Genomic DNA, 18492 nt, shown 5'->3' with positions numbered 1-18492 from the left:
CCAAAAAAGAAGCCCATGACGAAAAAAAAACAAAAGAAGGAACCTGGTCAAATGCACTAATTTCTTTTGCAGTGGCACAAGAGCAGAAACAAAGGCTTCCTTCCTGCCTGTGAGTTTACAAGCGCGCCGCCGGGTTGTCCCAACTGCCTTTTATTTCCTGGAAGTTGTGAAAACAGCACAGGGATGAATGACTCCAAAGCAATACAAGCATACCGTACACTCAGGTAATCAAATGTGCATCAATGACAATATTTTTATTTCTAGAAAAAGTGGGAATGTGCCAAAATGAAGAGGAGTGTCCAGGGCAGTGCATCATGGGTAGTCTTCACTGTAGATGTTGGCCGTCTTCTTCACTAAACAGGTCTGCCAGGTCGGCCACGGTGAGCACGGCAGCCTCTGAGTGCTTCATGGCGGCCCTGCTGTGACTGCAAGACCACAAAACAATTTACTTCAACGGTGCTAGCATGACGCGACAGTTGAACTTGTTCCTTGACCGACCCGAACTCAATTGAATCATACAGTGAAACTTCGATTTAATGGACTGGTTCTAGCGTCTGTTTGCGCTGATTGGTCATTTACTTGAGCCCTGAGCAACTGTGACATCATTTTCAGTTGACAGCAAGTGGCAAAGTGGCCACACACATGCACACACTACCACATACTACTACGACTACGAAATAGCGCACAAGTAGTTTTTCCAAGTTTGTCCAATGTCAAATTGTTCCACTGGTGAATACTTTTAAATACAAAATTTTGCCATCAAAAGCACATTTTCATTGTTGCCGTTTGTATTTTTATCGAAAGAACTGTTCAGATGTCTGAGTCTCTAAAGCAAAAATTATTCGAATTTTTCAAAATAAGTGCATTTTAAAGGATGCACTTAATTGTCTGGGACACAATCGGTTCTCTTTTTTTTTTTAATAGCTCTCATTGAACGTTTAAAAATTAAATAGATTGTGTTTCATGGAAAATGCTGTTTTTACTTTTAAAAAAGGGCATTTTAGAGCTATAATTTTAATACCGTGACAGCACGATATTTTTGCTCATGGTTTTCACCAACGTCAGAAGCTAATATTGGCCTAGTTGCTAGCCGCACCAGTACCGCAAAAAACACTCAGTCACTAAAATCAATGCTATGGAACTGAACTGAGGTGGCATATTTAAAGCTAGGTTGTATCTGAACATTTCCAATTTCAAAGTTTGGGCACTCCTAAGTCAAGGCGGCACCGTACATCGTTCTCACTTTGACTGGATGAAATTCACCATTCTCTTTCGCACCTCTTTTCCGCCGTTTTAAGCATAGCCTGCATCCTCTCCTCGATGGTGGACTTGATGAGGAAGCGATGCACGAACGTCGGCCTGGAGGGACGGGAGACAGAAGGGGCAAACCTGCAACTCACCATTATTTTCATAATCGAGGAATCTGTCGATTAATCGACGCACCTCTAAAGAGTGTAAATCAGTGTTTCCCAAACCTTACTGAACCGAGGCACATCTTTTACATCAGATAAATGTATGCATATTTGCAATTGACTGTTTTTATGCTCATGAAAAAAAAACCCTGTCTAATATAAAAGTACGGTGTCGCTTTGACGCCATCTTTGCGACAACGACCTACGACCTATGCGATGACGTACTTGGTTTGTCCGATTCGGTGCACGCGTCCAATGGCCTGCAGCTCGTGGGCGGGGTTGAGGATGGGCTCCACCAGCAGCACGTGCGTGGCCTCAATGATGTTCAGCCCGTTGGAGCCCGTGTGCAAGGGGAGCAGCAGGATGTTGATCTTCTTCTCGTACTTGAACGAGCTCAGGTTCTCCTGGGGGCGGCGCAGTCGCACCACACGAATCAACGCAAGCATGAAAATAGAGTCGGAAAAGTCTACGGCACGCTCGGTCGAGCACGCTGGGGTTAAAAAAAAAAAAAAAAAAAAATCTTTTAAAAAGACCCTTTTTTTCCCCATATCAAGACCTATTAATGCCTTTTTAAAATAATGTTGTTTTTTTTAAATTTTAGACAGCTACGTTTTATTTCATGAATTTGCTTTTAAAAGGCTAAAAAGCCTTTGTTTTGTATATGCGTTTAAATGTTGCCAATTTCTGAGTCATTTTCAGTAAGCTACTTTCTTTGCTTTTCAATCCACAATCAAACAGCAATACAAAGAGTGTACGAACCTGGAATTTTTGGATTCCGTTGATTTGCGAGAACTCCATGTTGTTGTCAAAGAGAGCTTTGGCGATGATGTCCAGGACGCTCTGCCACTGTAAGAGGAAAGGGAGAGACGACGCAGATGAGTCGGGTCATGCGTGACAATTCATTCGGGAGGATTGTGACGGTTCAAAAGCCGGCGTGGGTGACGACGTGTTACCGTAGAGAAGACCAAGCACTTGGCGCCCGGGTCGCTGACTTGGATCTTTTTCAGGGTTCTCACCACCGCCTCCACCTTGGTCGAGTGGCTCCCCTGGGAGGGACGCAGGAGGGGAGGCAGTTAAGCCGAGGGACTGCCGCTGCGTGCCTCGGTAGGTGCTGCTATTTTGGCTAGCAAAAAAGTCAAAACGGGCTCAGACGTTAACTCAGTGTGCATTTGAACAACAGTGCCGATGGACTGAGGGACGCAGAACAGCCAATAGCCAAATTGGGAAACACATATTCAATGTTTATCAGCGTTTTGATTTTTTTTGAAGAATTTGGGGGGCTTTAAGGAAAAAAATACTTCTTTTGTTGCTTTGTTTTTGTTTCCCAATGCAATTTAATGAGGATCAATTATACACAAATTTTTGCTATTAGTACGGGTCCGCTGCATTTATTTATTTATTTATTTTCAAGAAGAGCTATTTTAGTTCATTCTTTATTAATTTTTTTATTTTATATTAATGTCAAATAATCAATCTGAAAAAAAAAATTGGGGGGGAAAAATTGTATCATTATTTTTTAAGATTGTAACTTTAAAAAATGTTTTTTCGGAATTATTTCGGAACAAAATCATTTTTGAAAAACACATTTAGACAATACATATGCATACAATATTTTTTCAAATTTAATACTGAATTTACAACTGTGCCTCGGTAGCTGCTGCTGTTTTGCTTTATCCCAAATTAGCTTAGCAGAAAACTCTCGATGATTACAGTTGATATATATTTTTTTTTTGCGGACAGGAAAACTGAGGCGTCTAATTGTATTTCGCACGTTGACCCACTAACTGTGCTAACGCATTTCGCTGACCAACCTTAACTGGGACGTCCTGGTCCTGGCTGGACGCCTGCGCGGTGAACACGTAAGAGATTTCGGTGTGAGACGTGGTCTGCCTGCAGATGGCGCAGTTGATGGCGCGTCGCCGCGAGCCCACGCTATACTGCTCAAGGATGATGGCGATGCACTGGTTGCAGAAACAGTGGCCGCACGTCAGCACCGCCCACTGGCAAATAAAAGAAAAACAAATAGCATGTGAGCAAAAATAGCAAAAACAAGCGTCCAACAAAAAACGCTCACCTCCTGTCCGAGTGGCCGAGCACAAATGGGACACGGTTCCGGGTTCAGGCCGCCAGTGGACTTGTCCTGCGACTAAAAATGGAGAAGATTGGCCACCGTCATTGTGCGGATGGGAGGAGGGGGGCTATAAAAGGGGGAAGTACCTTCTCCAGGTTTGTCAGGTATAAAAACTGTCCCAGCTTCTTTTGCAGCTGAGACTTGGCCACCGCTTGGTCGTTGAGAAGCTTCACTCGGTTCTGCTCCACCTGCGAAGGTCACGTCGGACACAGTTTTAAAGAGATGTCAGCTTTTTTTTTTTTGCCTTTGCATTACATACAGAAAATAATATTTTTTTCGAACGACGTTTTTAAAAGCCTTTTACTGTAATATTTCAAAATAAATATACATCTTATTAATGTTATTCTTAAAAATGTTTTTAACTCATTCACTGCCATTGACGAATTTACTTGTTTATTTACAGTCCAGCCATTCAATATAGGGAACTTATTTATATATTTTTTTCAAATGTTTTCAAATGTTAGGGTAAAAGAGGGTCTGAAAATGCCTGGTAGTGAATGAGTTAATGAAGTTATATTTTTTTTAACACTATTATTTGTTTTTTAGGCATCTCACTCTTTATTTAAAACAACAAACCTTACCGTATTCTTATTTTACAAAATGTTTGTTGTCTAAATTTAAATAAGCATGTATATTTTTTCCAGATGATTTTTTTTTTAGAAAATGTCGGGTTTTTAAAAATTGTTAATTAAGCTTTTTTTTCACCATTTGATTTGACATTTTATATTTCAAATCAAATAAAGAAGTTCATTTTATTATTATTATTTTAGAATTTTGGAAAGAGAATTTATTACATTCCACCCCAAAAATGTACAAATACACACGCGCAGAAGAAGGCAGGACGACTCACCTCGTGCGGCTCGATGATGTGCAACAGTTTTGGCTTCGGCTCGTCGGGGAGACGCACGCGGAGCCTCTCGGTGGCCATTCCCAGCTCGTCGATGGCGGACACGTGGTTCCGCAGAACCATCCAGTACTCGTGCAGCACCTGACGCGGGGAGAGGGCCGAGTGGTACGAATCCCTAACTCCGAAGGAACACAATCAGGTGCCAACCTTGTACTCCTTCTTCCAAGTCTCAAAGAGCTCCATGAAGGCGTTGCCCTCCTCCACCAGCTCGCCGTCCACGCGCTTGGCCTTGGCGAAGGTCAGGACGGCCTTGAGGGCGCGTTCCGTCTCGCTGGCGGCCCACAGGCCCCGGCTGGTGGTGGGCAGGCGGTCGTCCACCAGGCCCTCCTCGTCTTCGATCATTTCCTCAAAGATGGCCGTCTGGCCTTTCACCCTGTCGGGCACGGGCTCCGTTTGGCCGTCGTGGATTCAGAGTGCGCGACGGGGGTGCAAAAGTGCGTTTACTTACGTGTGCGAGAAGAGTTTGGATTCGTAGTCGGTAAAAAGCTCATCGGCTTTGCAAAACACGCATCTGAGGGTACGAAAGGACAATGTCTTACAGGAAAAGAATCGAAAAACAACATCTGAACATGTCAAATGGGATTTCGCATATTTGATTTCAATTTCCTCAAAATTTCATTTAGTCTTCTGTCGACTGAAAATGACATCACAACTGCTCACAACGACCAATGACGGCTCGGATTCAGAAAACAGGTCAGCCGCGACTGGTCGTTGTGAGCAGTAGTGATGTCATTTTCAGTCGACAGAGGACAAAATGGCCGCCCCCAGAGATGGCTAGAAACGAGTGCATTTTGCTGCTTAACTTATATTCCACAAACGCAAAATTAATCAGAATGCCGCGTTTCAACTAGTGGGCCTGCTGGGAGCAAATTCTTGAAAAAAATATGTTTGGGTTGACTTCCGCTTTAAAGAATAAAGCAAAAAAAATGTTCGTTCCTTAACGCTTATAACAACAAAAATATGTGTGTTGATGTGTAAAAAAAAAAAAATCATCTGTAAAACATACATATATACATATATAATTTTTTTTTTTTTTTTAATTGTCCGATTTTTTTGACGATTTTATAAGAGTTAATATCAGCCGATTAATTGGCTGGCCAATTAATGGGTCGGGCTCCATATTTAATATCAAATAAAATGACGTTAAATGGATGGATCAATCAATTGAAATGCTCTACTTGATAGAAAATTGTAACTTTGATCAAACAAAAAAATATCACATTCGTTGTCAATATAGTAAATAAAATCCATTCAAGTAGGAAAAGGAGCGAGCCTCACTTATTTAGCCGCAGTCGCATGGGCCTTAGGTGGCAGACGATGGCCTCGTCAATCACCTTCTTGGACGCCGGACCCTCCAGGCTCTTCACAGCCTCCTGGACGATCTTCTGCGACTTCATCAGGTCTTCCATCTGCGTTGTGAGCAGGAACAGCAGACCGCGGCCGTCACGAAACCTGCGGGGGAAATCGACATCGGCCAAAACGCTCCAACGAGTGTATCGGTTGTGCTCATTGGAAAAGTTTACTTGTCGGCCATGCAGAGCTTGTGATCTTGCTGTTTGTAGGTGGACGTCAGCTCGTTCTTGACGCGGCCCACCAGGTCGTCGTCGGTGGAGCAACGGACCGCCCGCTGGATGACTTCAAGCCACCAGGGGGACTTCAGGTTGACCTAGACAAGTAGAGCGGAGAAGCAAAATGTGACACGTTCAGCACAAAGGTACAGAGTGGGGTAAACACTTTTGACCGGGCTATGTCATTCAAGCATCCCGGAAAGTCGTTCCAGCGAATTGATAAAGGCGCTCAAACGTTTTTGGTAAAGTCGTTTGAAGGTCGAGCCGATTTGTAAAATGTATGTGAAATGCGAAGAACAGTTTCCCACAATGCAATACCCCGTGGCATTATGGGGGAAAAAAAATGCTGTTTTTAGCATTTAGTTGACATTTTACCAATATGTTCAAACGTAATTATTCTTCAATGTGGTTTCAAATGTAAATATTATGAATCGACTTTTTTTTTTCATTTTAAATGTAATATTTTTAAAACATTTTACATTTCCATAAGCCTGTCTATGGCGTTTATTATTAGCTCAGCTTATTCACTTATTATTATATAAGTTAGCATTAAGCTAGCTGATGTTTGTCAGATGAAATTGAACAGTTTGGTGTTTAATGTTTAATTCTCTTTTGTTGTATCGTAAACTTGACTTTAGAGTGACAAATTCAAAGATTTAAGAAAGCACGCTTTGTCTCATATTTGGAGAACGGCACAAGTGAGAACAGGTGTTCAAGAATAATTTAACAGGTGTGTTTTAATACGTTTCCAGGCCGTTTTATTGAGTTTTTGTACAGCGTTTGGGAAGGGGATAATATTAACTACAGGTTATGTTTCGATAGGGTCTTTGTGCCTAACTGCTCACTTTGCGCTTCAGCTCTTTGATGTTCTGTAAGACGGGCTGTAGGGCTTGGTGGGCGTCGGCCACCTCAGAGTCATATTTGGTCATGTAGTGCTGGCGCAGTTGCTCGGCCTGACCGGGGCGAAAAAACAGGCAAAAATGAAAAGCGCATTTTCGCAACGCCAAATTTTCAGCGGTTGAAACGGAAGCGTTGGGAGCAACCTCCTCGCTGAGGCGGTCGTCTCGCAGGGTGGGAGGGATCCCGGGATGCTTTGCGTTTAGCAGCTCCATCAGATTGTGAGTAGCGTGAAGTCTCTGTCAAAAAAAAAAAAAAGGGTTTTAGTTGTTGGGATTTTGATTTTGCCTCAGCCAAGGACCGGACGCAGAATAAAAACTGAAAAACAAAATACATAATTATGCATAAAATAATCATTAAAAAATGACCTAATAAAATAAAAACTGCATATCAGTTAAAAAAAAAAATTGCAGTGATGTCGATGGAGGGGCAATGAAATCTAAATGTAAATTAAATCAAATCGGTTCATCAAAAAACATTCCAAAAATAATTGAAGATAATAAAAAAATTAAATGGCTCACGTGGTACACCACCCAGATTTTTTTTTTTTTTTCCCATCCAGGCATACAAACTGGCCTCCGATTTTGTGTGGTTGTTTTGCGAATGCGACTCTTCATATGCAAATTGAAAATGCCGCCAAGAAGACGCAGATGGCGTTGAGTTGTCTACCTGCAATGAATCCGTTTTCAGCCGCCCTTTGTGCTCCTCTGATGAGCGCAGCACTTCTCTGTACATCTCGGCCGCCTGCTCAAACTCATCTGCAAAGGCGCCATTGTAATTCAAAGCTCAATACGTGAGTAATGAGACGTACAAAGGCGCTCGCTCTATTGCCGCAAAGCAAAAGGCCGACAGAAGGCGAGCTTGGAAGCGATTCCCATGCGTGTTCCATGTCATACCTCGGATGATGTGGATTCCGGCCAGACCGTTGAGAGCACACACCAATTGTCTGTGGGCCTCTTCGCACTCCACTCGACATTTCTTCTGCAGGGACTTGAGCAGCTCCTCCATCGTCATGGTGCTGTCAAGAAGCAATCCCAAAAACACTCCTGGTCAACTTTAGAACACCGTAATCCCTGAGAGACTAAATCCCATGAATAGCGAAAATAATGTGGCTAAATGACACGACTAACCCTAAAAATGTTTGCACGTTTTCTGTATTAACAGCAAGTCCAAAATTGTCTTTGCAATAAATACGTTCGATGTGTCTAAACACAGCTTGTGGAAGATGAACTGCTCGGGCTCATCTTGCGAATGTGACGCAACCAAACCCAGAAAACATGTGTAAAGAAAAATCTGTTTTTGAAAGGGTATTTTCAGGGTGCGTATAATATTAAGGTATGTACTATCTTGAGAAATTGCAGTTTTGTGAGAGTATCTATGTGTATCACTGATGCAAAACACAATAAACTGGCTTATAGGAAAGTAGTCATTGGTCATTTCATGGGTTGCAAAGCGGCAACAGCATCATCAGACGTCCGGAGCATTTTTTTCTAAATCGGATAATCTGTAAGAAATTTACTTTTAATCATAATGTTGTAATAATAATTTGAGATTATATTTAAATGTTTTAGGTAAGGGCCCAACCAATTAATTAGTTGATGTTTTAAAATTGTAAAATTCGGCCAATTATTTTTTGTGGGACACTTTATGCCCATTTTTACTTTATTATGACTAGAAATTAACATTTTATGAAGATGAAAATAATGACCCTCAACTAGGGCCCCGGCCGATTAATCGGCCAACCGATTAAATCGGCCGATTGCGGCCCTTCAAACATCGGCCAAAATAATAAGACAAATGACGGATGATTGACAATGTTTTTTTTAATTTATGTACTCTAACCACAGCTTGGCATGTGACTAAAAATTGAGCGTCCGTTATTCGTCGTCCGTCTGCAGCATGGGCACCGTTCCGTCATCCATCATTCGCCTTTTTTTCTCCCGAGCGGGGGGTGGGACTAGTACCGGTCCGCCTCTGATTTTAAACGGGCTTCCGTCAGCGATTCCGACCGGTATGTGAGTATTTTTTCTTTTCTTTTTTTTTTTTGCAGGGATGCTGTTGGTTAGTGAGGATTTCCTGCGCTCGGGATCTAACGTAACCGGAGCGTCCTTTTTGGCTCACCTCTTCTGCAGGGGTAGGAACTCGCCACGAACCGCCTGCGGGTGGCAGCAGGCCTGGCGCAGCCGCAGCAGCGGGCACAGGATGGTGGCCACCGTGCGGCGGTCCAGGCTGCCCAGCTTCAGGCTCCAGTCGGAGAGCTTGCGCAGCTTGAGCAGGGCGTCCTGCGAGCACACCTCGTGCTGTCGGTGGTAGAAGTGGCCCTCCACCGGGGAGAACCGTAACCAGTGCACCTCCTCCGTCTGAGGAGGGATTTGGATCTATTGAACAAAAGAACAAAAGAGACTCTGAATTGTACGTTAGGTCTGAGTTTTCAAATTGCATTTAACACCATAGTTTTATCGGTTCACTCTTTTTTTTTTTAACGAATTATTTGCTCATCAAAAAGTTCTTTACTTGAATCACTATCACACAAGCCAGGTAACTTCTTCAAAAGTATTGGTGAATTGTAGTTGGGACCTGTCATTTTCAATCTTGAAATGATTCATCTATCGATAAAAACGATCTACTTCACTATCCACATCTATTCAAGATCATTTTTGAAAATCTGACCTGATCGATGACGTCCTTCTTAGCTGAGCGCCACAGCAGCTGAGCCACCACGCTGTAGAGAGGCTCCGTGTTGCCGCGGCGATAGGGCCTATAAAGCAACTGGTCCCACCAGTGCTTCACCCAGTACGGATCGACGCCCAAAAAGAGAACCAGGCCGTAGAGGTCTGCAGTGACAGAGGCGAAGGTTAGCAAGGCCGGCTTTTTGTTAAAAGGCTCAAGGCAAATGAATAGCATTTAAATGAGATTGCCCCAAAACATCTTTAGACTACTTTTACTCAATTTAGTTTCATTACACCAGCATACACACACTGTACTAATTCACCCAAGCAGATGATAACATAAATAGCATGATGCTAAAAGCTAAATTGGCTGATGAGTGATGACTAGCATGACCATGGGTGAGTACTTTTACTCTTTTATTTAAGTTATAGTAAATGCACACACACACATTCATCTTACCAAATGGCAAAATAATTAGCATGTTGCTAAAATCTAAAAGCAGCTGATGATTGGCATAAAAATGATGACTAAAAGCGGAAGTCAACCCAAACATATTTTTTTCAAGGATATGTTCCCAGCAGGCCCACTGGTTGAAACACGGCATTCTGATGAATATTGCATTTGTGGAATATGAGTTAAGCAGCAAAATCCATCCATTTTTAGCCATCTCAGGGGGCGGCCATTTGGTCACTTCTGTCGACTGAAAATGACATCACAGCTGCTCAGGGCTCAGGTAATGAACAATCACGGCTGAGCTTCAGAAAACCGGTCAGTCATGATTGGACGTTACCTGAGCCCTGAGCAGTTGCGATGTAATTTTCAGCCGACAGAAGTGACAAAATGGCCGCCCCCAGAGATGGCTAAAAACAGGTGGATTAACTCTTATTACACACACGCGATATTTATCAGGCCTGCACAGAACACATTCTGGAAAAAAATATGTTTGGGTTGACTTCCTCTTCAAACCCAATTTTGCTTTGATATGTCGCAATTTTTCTTACCCTCCAAGCCTCTCTGCACCGGCGTGCCGCTGACGCACCATCGGTTGACCGAAGCGAGGCGTAGCGCCATCTCGGCCGCTTTGGCGGTGGGACACTCCACCATCTGCGCCTCGTCCAGACACACGCGCCACCACTCCACGGCCACCAGCGGGCTGGGCACGGCCATGTATCGCTTCTGGTTGCGGAAGCGGCGGCCGTCGCGACTGTTGCTGTGCGGGATATCCACGTAGTTGAGCTCCGAGCGCAGCACGTCATAGGTGGTGATGACCACGTCCTGCTCGGCCAGCAAGCGCGGCTGGATGAAGCCGTGCTTCTTCACGCCCTGGTACACCTGGCAGAGAGGAGATGATGAAAACCAAACCAGCGACAACGGGAATAAAAAATGCAAGCACAGATGAGCAGGCCCGCCCTAACATACAATTTCTCATGGCATCTTTGAACAAATATAATGTATGTAAGAACAAATCACTGGATTTGATTTACAAGGTCTTTAGGGGTGTCTATTAAAATGATTTTGGACTACCGTATTTTTCGGACTATATGTCGCTCCGGAGTATAAGTCGCCCTCCCCCACCACCCCCTCTCGGAATCCAAGTTGTCTCTGTCGCGTAACGCAAATAAATGTGTCCATATAAATCAAATTAATACAATTGTGCGCTTGGTACACATCATTTCCACCGAGCTACGATGGTACCATGCACGGCCAGGCACGGCGCCTCGGTACACTATTTTGTATAGATGGATTGATCATACTTGATTGATCATTATCATACTATTTTAATTACTTATTTAACACAATATTAGATTTTAACCGTTAATCCTATATGCATTCTAACAGCTTTTAGGATTTATCTTTATGTTTATTTATGTGGGTTAAAATAACATGTGAAATGATATACAGGTAATAATGTGTTAATAATTTCACACATAAATCGCTCCAGAGTATAAGTCGCACCCCCGGCCTAACTATGAAAAAAAGGAAGAAGCGCGACTTATAGTCCGGAAAATACGATATTCATTGGGTTTCTAGTGTGGCCCCAACCAAGCTCTCTCACCAGCACGCGTAGCGAGGCAGACCTGACGTGGCGGTTGATCTCGTCCACCCACTGGTGGCAGATGGAGCTGGGCGAGATGATGAGCGTGGCCCCGGTGGAGACGGGCGTCATGGCCACCAGGCAGTGGGGGCAGTAGAAAGGCGTGGTGTCAAGGCTCTCCTCCTTGTAGTTGACGCAGCGGGCGTGCTGCCACAGCTGGCACTTCATGCACTGCACGCGGGCTTTGTAGTCCACCAGGCCCAGCTCGCCGCAGATGCACTCGAAGCGGTAGTCGGCTGCGTTGAAGGGTACCACCGACGCCCGGACGCGGGGCTCGGGCTCCGGTTCGTCCCGGGAGCGGCACGGTTGCTCCAGCGATTCTGGCGAGGCGTCTCGTTCCGCCTTGGCATCATGGGATAGTGTCGGGAAGTTGCTGTCGGCGAGATCTTCACTCATGGAGTTTTGGAGAGCAACTTCGGCCTTCTCCTTCGCGCGTCTCTGGAATGTCTTCCTGGGCGAGCTCTCAGAGTATTTCAGATTCTGGGGGGGAAAAAAATGTGTGTCATGATCGGAATGAATTGTTTACAACTGTTTAAGTGTCACCCCAGATATCATTTAGCCGGGAGACATCACAAGAATATTTAAGATTGCATTATAACTAGTGCTGTCAAGCGATTAAAATTTTGTAACTAATTAATCGTAACCAAAAATCAACTAAAACTAAGGCAATATCCTGTCACAAAATATAATATGTCCAAACTGCTAAAATGTTTTTGCGATTAAAAAAGAACAAATCTTGGAACTGTAATGTAATCAAAAATCAACTAAAACTAAGAACAATAGTTTTGTTTTTTTGGTTTTTTTGTGCTTACAGATTTGGGCACTGCAGCAAGTGTCTTCTTGACATCCTTGTACTTCTTGCCCAAGCGGAAGGACCCTGCCAGGCCTCGACCCTTCACCCTCTCCACCAGTCCCTCGTCCGTCAACTTGGCCAATGTCTTCTTGATGTGGCTGCGGTTCTTCAGTAGGTCGTAGCCGTAGGTGGCGCGGATGTATGTGAACACGGCGTTGACGGAGGCCCCTTTGCCCGAGCGCATTTCCCTGATGGCGGTGAGTAGCATCACACGGACGGCTGCACGCAATGGACAATTATGAAGTCAACTCAAATAAAATGAAGTGGCTGCAAAGCATTCCGGTGAGCACTTTATGATTCAATGTCTTGAGGCAGAATCGCATACCCGGGTGAGATATTTTTAGTTTGGGCTGCACTTCGGGCTTGAGGTGGATAACTTTATTGCGCTCAAGCGGAGGCGAGGGAACAAAATAATTCACAGATGTTCCCTAACAAAAAAAAACACAAAAAAAACAAAACAATTACACTGTAGATTATTGCGCATTTGTTGTATAATAGTCATGTGTAAATGGCGGTCCTCACCACAGGCAAGGTGAGGGCCTCCTGCTCCAGGTCCTGTCGGCCGTGAGACAAAATCAGAGCCAGAACCTCCACCGTCTTGCCGAGGCCCATCTCGTCAGCCAGGATGCCGCCAGGCCGCTCCACGCCGGCGAGGGGAAACTCACGGATTAAACTGAGAGTAATGAATGAAATTCTCAAAAGTAGGACTGGACAATTCATTGAATTCAAATCAAAATCGCAAAGTTGAAAAATGACTTTCATTCAACAGTTTTGCTGTTCAGCAGTTTTGTGCCATCCTTGAGTGGGCATTTTTAATGCAAGAAAGAGTGCCCTTTGCACTGGGACCAAAATCTAAGTATGTGTTTATTTTTGTTATTTGCTTCAAACCCTTTGGAGTTGGGTGAAGATGGTAGCTCTTTTATACATACATTGAGTAATCCATTATGACAAATGAAATATACAGAGCACATAATTTGCACATATGCATGTGTTTTGTCCGCATTTCAATTTTTGTGGCACCCCAGTAGCACTGATGAAAAACTGTAGAAAAGTTGTAGATAAAGCGCTATTTAAGTGCTCGCCATTTACCATTTATTTCCTATGGGGAAAAATTGTGTCAAGTATCACACGAACAATATATGTGTGTGTGGTCAGGTAAGATGAGTTGCTCACCAGCCGGTAAAAGGGTTGTAGAACAATTTCTTTCCGCACAAAGTGACCAACTCCCGCCACAAGAAATGCAGCGATTGTTCTGAAAAAGATGGGAGGGGGAGGGATCTCATTAGCCATGACCACACCCCACAAATGTAGGCATACAGTAAGTTGCCTTTACTGAGTTCAGTGGTGAAGACAACAGATGTAAAAAGTCTACACAGCCGTCTTCAAATGGCAGGTTTTTTTGTGGTAGAAAAGAAATGAGACCAAGAGAAATCAATTTAAAAAAAAAAAAAAAAAAAAGGTTGCAACCATTAATGTGACCTATGTCCTGTTCAACTCAAATTCAGGTTCAATACCCACTTATAACTGGATTGGGGCGGTGTTTAGGATTAACCAATCGCATTCCAACTATTCTTAAGTGGGAGCAACTTCTACCAATTAAAGTGCTTCAAGTGAAGTTCGGATGGTCTAGCGGGCTTTTCTTCACATTCCTTTTTGCTTTCTAGCAGAAGCCTGACGGATTTGTGCTAACGCGGGCCGCTATTTCAGACTGTTATGGGACGACGAAAAACAATCACTTTTTCGTCATTAACTACAAATGATTTATACTTCAAATTGAAATCAAACACAATTGTACTTTAATTTGACTCTCCTTTCATTTTCTTAACCGGTTGATGACATTTTCCTTCATGCTAATGCTTTGACTGTGGTTCGTGATTTAAATCAATTTTACTTTGTTTGCTTTGAATTCAGTGATACTTTTGAGCACCAATGGAAGAAGCTATTTTGTAGTACCGCATTAGGAGAGAAGTGGCATTCTATTTCTCAATCTACCTTTCAGGGCAGTATTCCTGAATTTCTCCCGCATCAGCATCCAGTTGACAGCCTGGCTCTGATAGGGGCGGAGCACCGGGAGCAGAGCTTGGTGCTGGACGTCAGACGTCCCTTCCCGTCGGCCGTCGGTTTGATGCACGCGTCTGACGTAGTCATAGAGCTCCTCCACGTTCTGCCTCTCCAGGTCTGTGTCGCATTCCCCCTCCTCGTTGTCCACCACTTCTGGCAGAAAAACACGGCAGGGATGTCAAGACGTGAAATGACTGCGCTGGGCTAATATTGCATTTTATACAAACGCACAGTCAGTGTTGCCAACTTTTTTTTTTCCCCCACGAAAACTCAACTACCGGTACTGACTTTAATTCACAGACAACACGAGAAGAATCGTTGTCAGTGTGCGCATGACAGGTACGGACAGATCGAGACTGAGACAATAAACACCCCCCCCCGTTGGGGTCGATGAGTTCACTAACCGGGAATGATGAAGTCGTAGAAAAACTCCATTATCTTCTGCATAAGCTGATTGGCTTTCTTCATGCGAGCGTTTCCTTCACTGAGGAACTCTGGCTTGCCAAGGCCACTTTCCAGCAGGTAAATACCGACCTTACGGGAAAAAAAAAAAAAAAAGCAAACACTAGCTTTGTACAGACAGTATGGTAGACCCTCATATTCATTCCCTGCATCCAAATCATGAGGCAGTCTCCCCAGCCTGCATATTAGCATATTTATATGGAGCGTGGACATTTCCACATTGATTGAGATGTACTAAAGGAATGTGCTTGGAATCCGGCATGCCCACAGATTCATGCATCTGGATTTTTTTGTGCATGCAACACGCGTGGGATTGCCCCCGGAGGTTGGCTGCTACCCTTGCACTTCGAACACATTCAAACAGCTCTACAAAATGAAAAACTTAATATGTTAATATGAAAATATGTGGCAGTACATAGTTTTGACAGGAAGTGGTTCCAAACAGCCATTGAAAAGGTGGCAATTCTTTCTTTGTAAACACTGCTCATACCTTAAAGGACTCCTCTTCTTTTTGGTGACAGAGCTGTAGCACCCTTCTCTTCTGGAGCCAGTCCAGGTCCTCTAGCAGGATGCAAGCGAGGCTGCACTCTGCGGCGCAGGTGTCGCCATCCGGGTCGGAATCTTCGGTTCTCCCGAAGCTGACACAAAGCCGATCCACCATCTTGCAAATCTCAAACGCCCTGTGTCGACAGTCCAACGGCAGACTGACCGGCCGGACGTGGAACTCTCCGATGAGCGCCTTCCAGATGTTGCTGAGCTGGGCAATGGGCAGCACGGTGAGTGCCACGGAGGCGGAGGCGGAGTCTGACGATGTTCCGGGGAGTTCCTCGGGAGCGGGCTGCCGTGGCAGGACGTTCAAGGAAACGTCCAAAGACGGGTACGCAGGAAGGGAGGAGCAAGATGGCATCACCTGGATATCCTCATTCCTCCGATCTTCTAGCATGTTCCAGTTCAACCTCTTTTTCGCCTCCTCGTCCACCCTCACTGGGGTGGCCTTCTTTCTGCGAGTACTCATAGTTGCAACTCTAAAAAGAAATATCATTGAGTACAGTGATTCTCAACCGGTGTGCCGTGAGAGATCATCAGGTATGCTGCGGGAAATTGTCCAAAGTCAATCATTTTGATTACAAATATGTTTCCTAATTAAAAAAAAAAAAGTTTCGTTAATTTATTTATGCCAACCACGTATAGTAACAGGCAAAACAATAACATTTTCTCCCACTAGATGACAGAAGGTACATACGGTAATCACCCTGTACAGCTAAGTGGTTTGCCATAAGATTTTTTCTGATGTGAAATATGTGCCTTGGCTCAGTAAAGGTTGAGAAACACTAATATAGTAGACCCTCGAGTAACCATCGAATGGTGTGAACAATAAACCCAAATACGAAATGAGAACACTTGCAAGAAGCACAGTGGAGACACAAACACCAGCCAATCTGACATTCACAAGGCCTTGCCCCTTTAAAGACACATGATCACGTGAATGCACTAAAGCGTATGTGACTTTGAGTTTATTACACTTTACGAAAACTGTTTAATTATTTACATTGTATTTTACTCTGATTTTATATCTACAGTGACTATTTTTCTTCATTAAAAACGTGACAAAGAAATGTAGTGTTTTTCGGAGGGATGCTGACTAACATTGGCTCTGTTGATCGTAGGGCTGGCCGATATGGCCTTAAACATTTTTCGTTTGTAATTGATTTGTAATTGTTGTTTAATTATCGACAAGGGAAAAAACTAGTTGACAAAGCAAAAAAAAAATTGTTGGATAACAAATCAAATTTCCTATTATGAAGTTAATTGAAATGACACTAATCTGTGGCGTTAGGCTACGAGGTTACTTAAAAGACAATCACGAAGTATGATTACGTATTGAGACGTTCATGGTGAAAAAAGGAAGAGGATATTTACAGTTTGGAACGCCCACAACGAACTCGGTCGTTAATCGCCGTACGTGAAACGATGTTATGTCACCAAAACCCCATTATTAAGCAGAGAAAAATACAAATCACTCTTTATTGAACTGAGCTATTATTGTTGTTACTGGTCGCCATGTTTTTTACCACGGATGTGACGACACACTTCAGCGCCAGCCAACAAATACTGTACTGTATTTTTTTTACTATAATTGAGGTTATGATATAATGTGAATATAACTTATGTGTCGTGTGACATTCGAAATATATGCGGTGTACTGATGAGTTTTTATTATTACTATTATTGTTTACTTTTACGTTGTGCTGTCGCTTGTTGATTACGTTCCCTACGCTTCTGAAACGTGTAAAAAATAGCAAATACGATTGTATTTTGAAATAAACTGCCAGGAAAATAGTAATTCAACAATTTATTTGCTGTAGCCTAGAATCGTTCAATTCAGACGTAGTGGAAGTGCCAAAGTCGAAAGTGCATGGCAGAAGTTCAGCGTTATTTAATAACAATCTAGTTTACTTCGTAAGACATCGCACATGTCATTTACTATTCCTGGGGTTGCGAAAAGTTAAATATAACCGTAGGAATAGCAAAAACTATACAATCTTATATGCAAATCCATGTTTTCAAGCGGAAGTAGCAAAATAAAAGCACAGTGAGGCTGTAAAACATCTGTACAGTACTCACTTAAGGCTCCCGGGTGTCTCCAGGTGTGTGTGGCATCACGCTTTCATCGCAGAACCCCAATGGTAAAATATTACTGACATATTTTTACAGCATACGCGTCAGCCCTGTTACTAAATATGTTCGTGTTGGAACTCGGTCCGTCTATTTTTGATTGTTCCATACCGAAAAAATGATCTGAAAATTGATATATGTCGTACAGATATTATTGTGTATGATTTAATTGTGCCATCTGCGGGTTGCTGCCAAGTAGTGCATTTCTATTAGAGAGAATAACTGATTAAAGCTCCTTGTTTCACACAGGTTGCCAGATTGATGGACTGCTTCCAGAGCGTAGCGGATGTTCTTCTGCATTGTGTACTTATAATTTTGCACCCAGGATTGTGTCCTGCACCTATGATTATTCATCATGCACCTGAGATTCTGCACCTATAACTCTGCATCACACTGCTAGGTTTCCTGATTCTGTATCTATTCATCTGTGTCCCGCAATAGTGATTCGTAGCTTTGACTCTGCATCCTGCAACTCTTATTGTGCACCGATGACTCTGAACCTGTGATTCTTCATTCTGCACCGATGTAAATGTCTTGTTTTTTTCAGAAGCCGTATGACAGCATGAGTTCGAGCATCCTGCAGTTAAGGGCGGGTGACGATGTCACATGCGTGAGTAGAGACACTGATAGGAAGCCAAGGTGACTTGCTATGACTTTTGTGGGAAGGCCACACGGAAGGAAAAATATCTACATACAAATAAAAAAAACTTATATTGTTTTATAATTGGGGGGGGGGGGGTCCAACACATGCAAGCAGATA

General features: G+C 43.4%; 1 protein-coding gene across 3 annotated transcripts; it reads right to left on the bottom strand.

Annotated features, from left to right (window-relative positions):
• Positions 1–96: 96 nt before the first annotated feature.
• On the bottom strand, positions 97–17121 carry shprh (SNF2 histone linker PHD RING helicase). Of its 3 annotated transcripts, none has more exons than XM_086050154.1 (29): positions 16977–17121; positions 15547–16081; positions 14999–15128; positions 14526–14747; positions 13707–13785; positions 13056–13206; positions 12859–12961; positions 12493–12752; positions 11642–12160; positions 10587–10917; positions 9586–9749; positions 9037–9293; positions 7812–7933; positions 7585–7673; positions 7062–7154; positions 6864–6971; positions 5974–6116; positions 5729–5902; positions 4899–4961; positions 4598–4823; positions 4394–4531; positions 3630–3731; positions 3487–3558; positions 3224–3412; positions 2366–2458; positions 2172–2258; positions 1638–1816; positions 1279–1359; positions 97–425 (listed from the first exon to the last, which is right to left on the bottom strand). In XM_086050154.1, exons 2-29 carry the CDS (start codon positions 16069–16071, stop codon positions 326–328), a joined length of 4800 nt encoding a protein of 1599 aa, XP_085906280.1. In that variant the 5' UTR covers positions 16072–16081; positions 16977–17121; the 3' UTR covers positions 97–325. The 3 variants fall into 3 exon arrangements, with proteins under 3 accessions (XP_085906280.1, XP_085906281.1, XP_085906282.1); XM_086050155.1 differs by having other exon boundaries at positions 14526–14744; XM_086050156.1 differs by lacking the exons at positions 97–425; positions 1279–1359; positions 1638–1816; positions 2172–2258 and having other exon boundaries at positions 2390–2535.
• Between the last annotated feature and the right edge of the window lie 1371 nt (positions 17122–18492).

Source organism: Filicampus tigris, chromosome 13 (assembly GCF_054856515.1).
Source record: "Filicampus tigris isolate MCC_2025a chromosome 13, RoL_Ftig_1.0, whole genome shotgun sequence".
NCBI lineage: Eukaryota > Metazoa > Chordata > Actinopteri > Syngnathiformes > Syngnathidae > Filicampus > Filicampus tigris.
This window is presented reverse-complemented; position numbering and strand designations above follow the sequence as displayed.

What these genes read in the sequence shown, in the direction of transcription:
- shprh (XM_086050154.1), bottom strand. Translation starts at nt 16,071, where the DNA reads ATGAGTACTCGCAGAAAGAAGGCCACCCCAGTGAGGGTGGACGAGGAG. An exon ending in CGGAATCCACATCATCCGAG is followed by an intron (nt 7,674 to 7,811) that starts GTATGACATGGA and finishes GCGCCTTTGCAG; the next exon opens with ATGAGTTTGAGCAGGCGGCC. An exon ending in AAGCTCTGCATGGCCGACAA is followed by an intron (nt 5,903 to 5,973) that starts GTAAACTTTTCC and finishes TTTCCCCCGCAG; the next exon opens with GTTTCGTGACGGCCGCGGTC.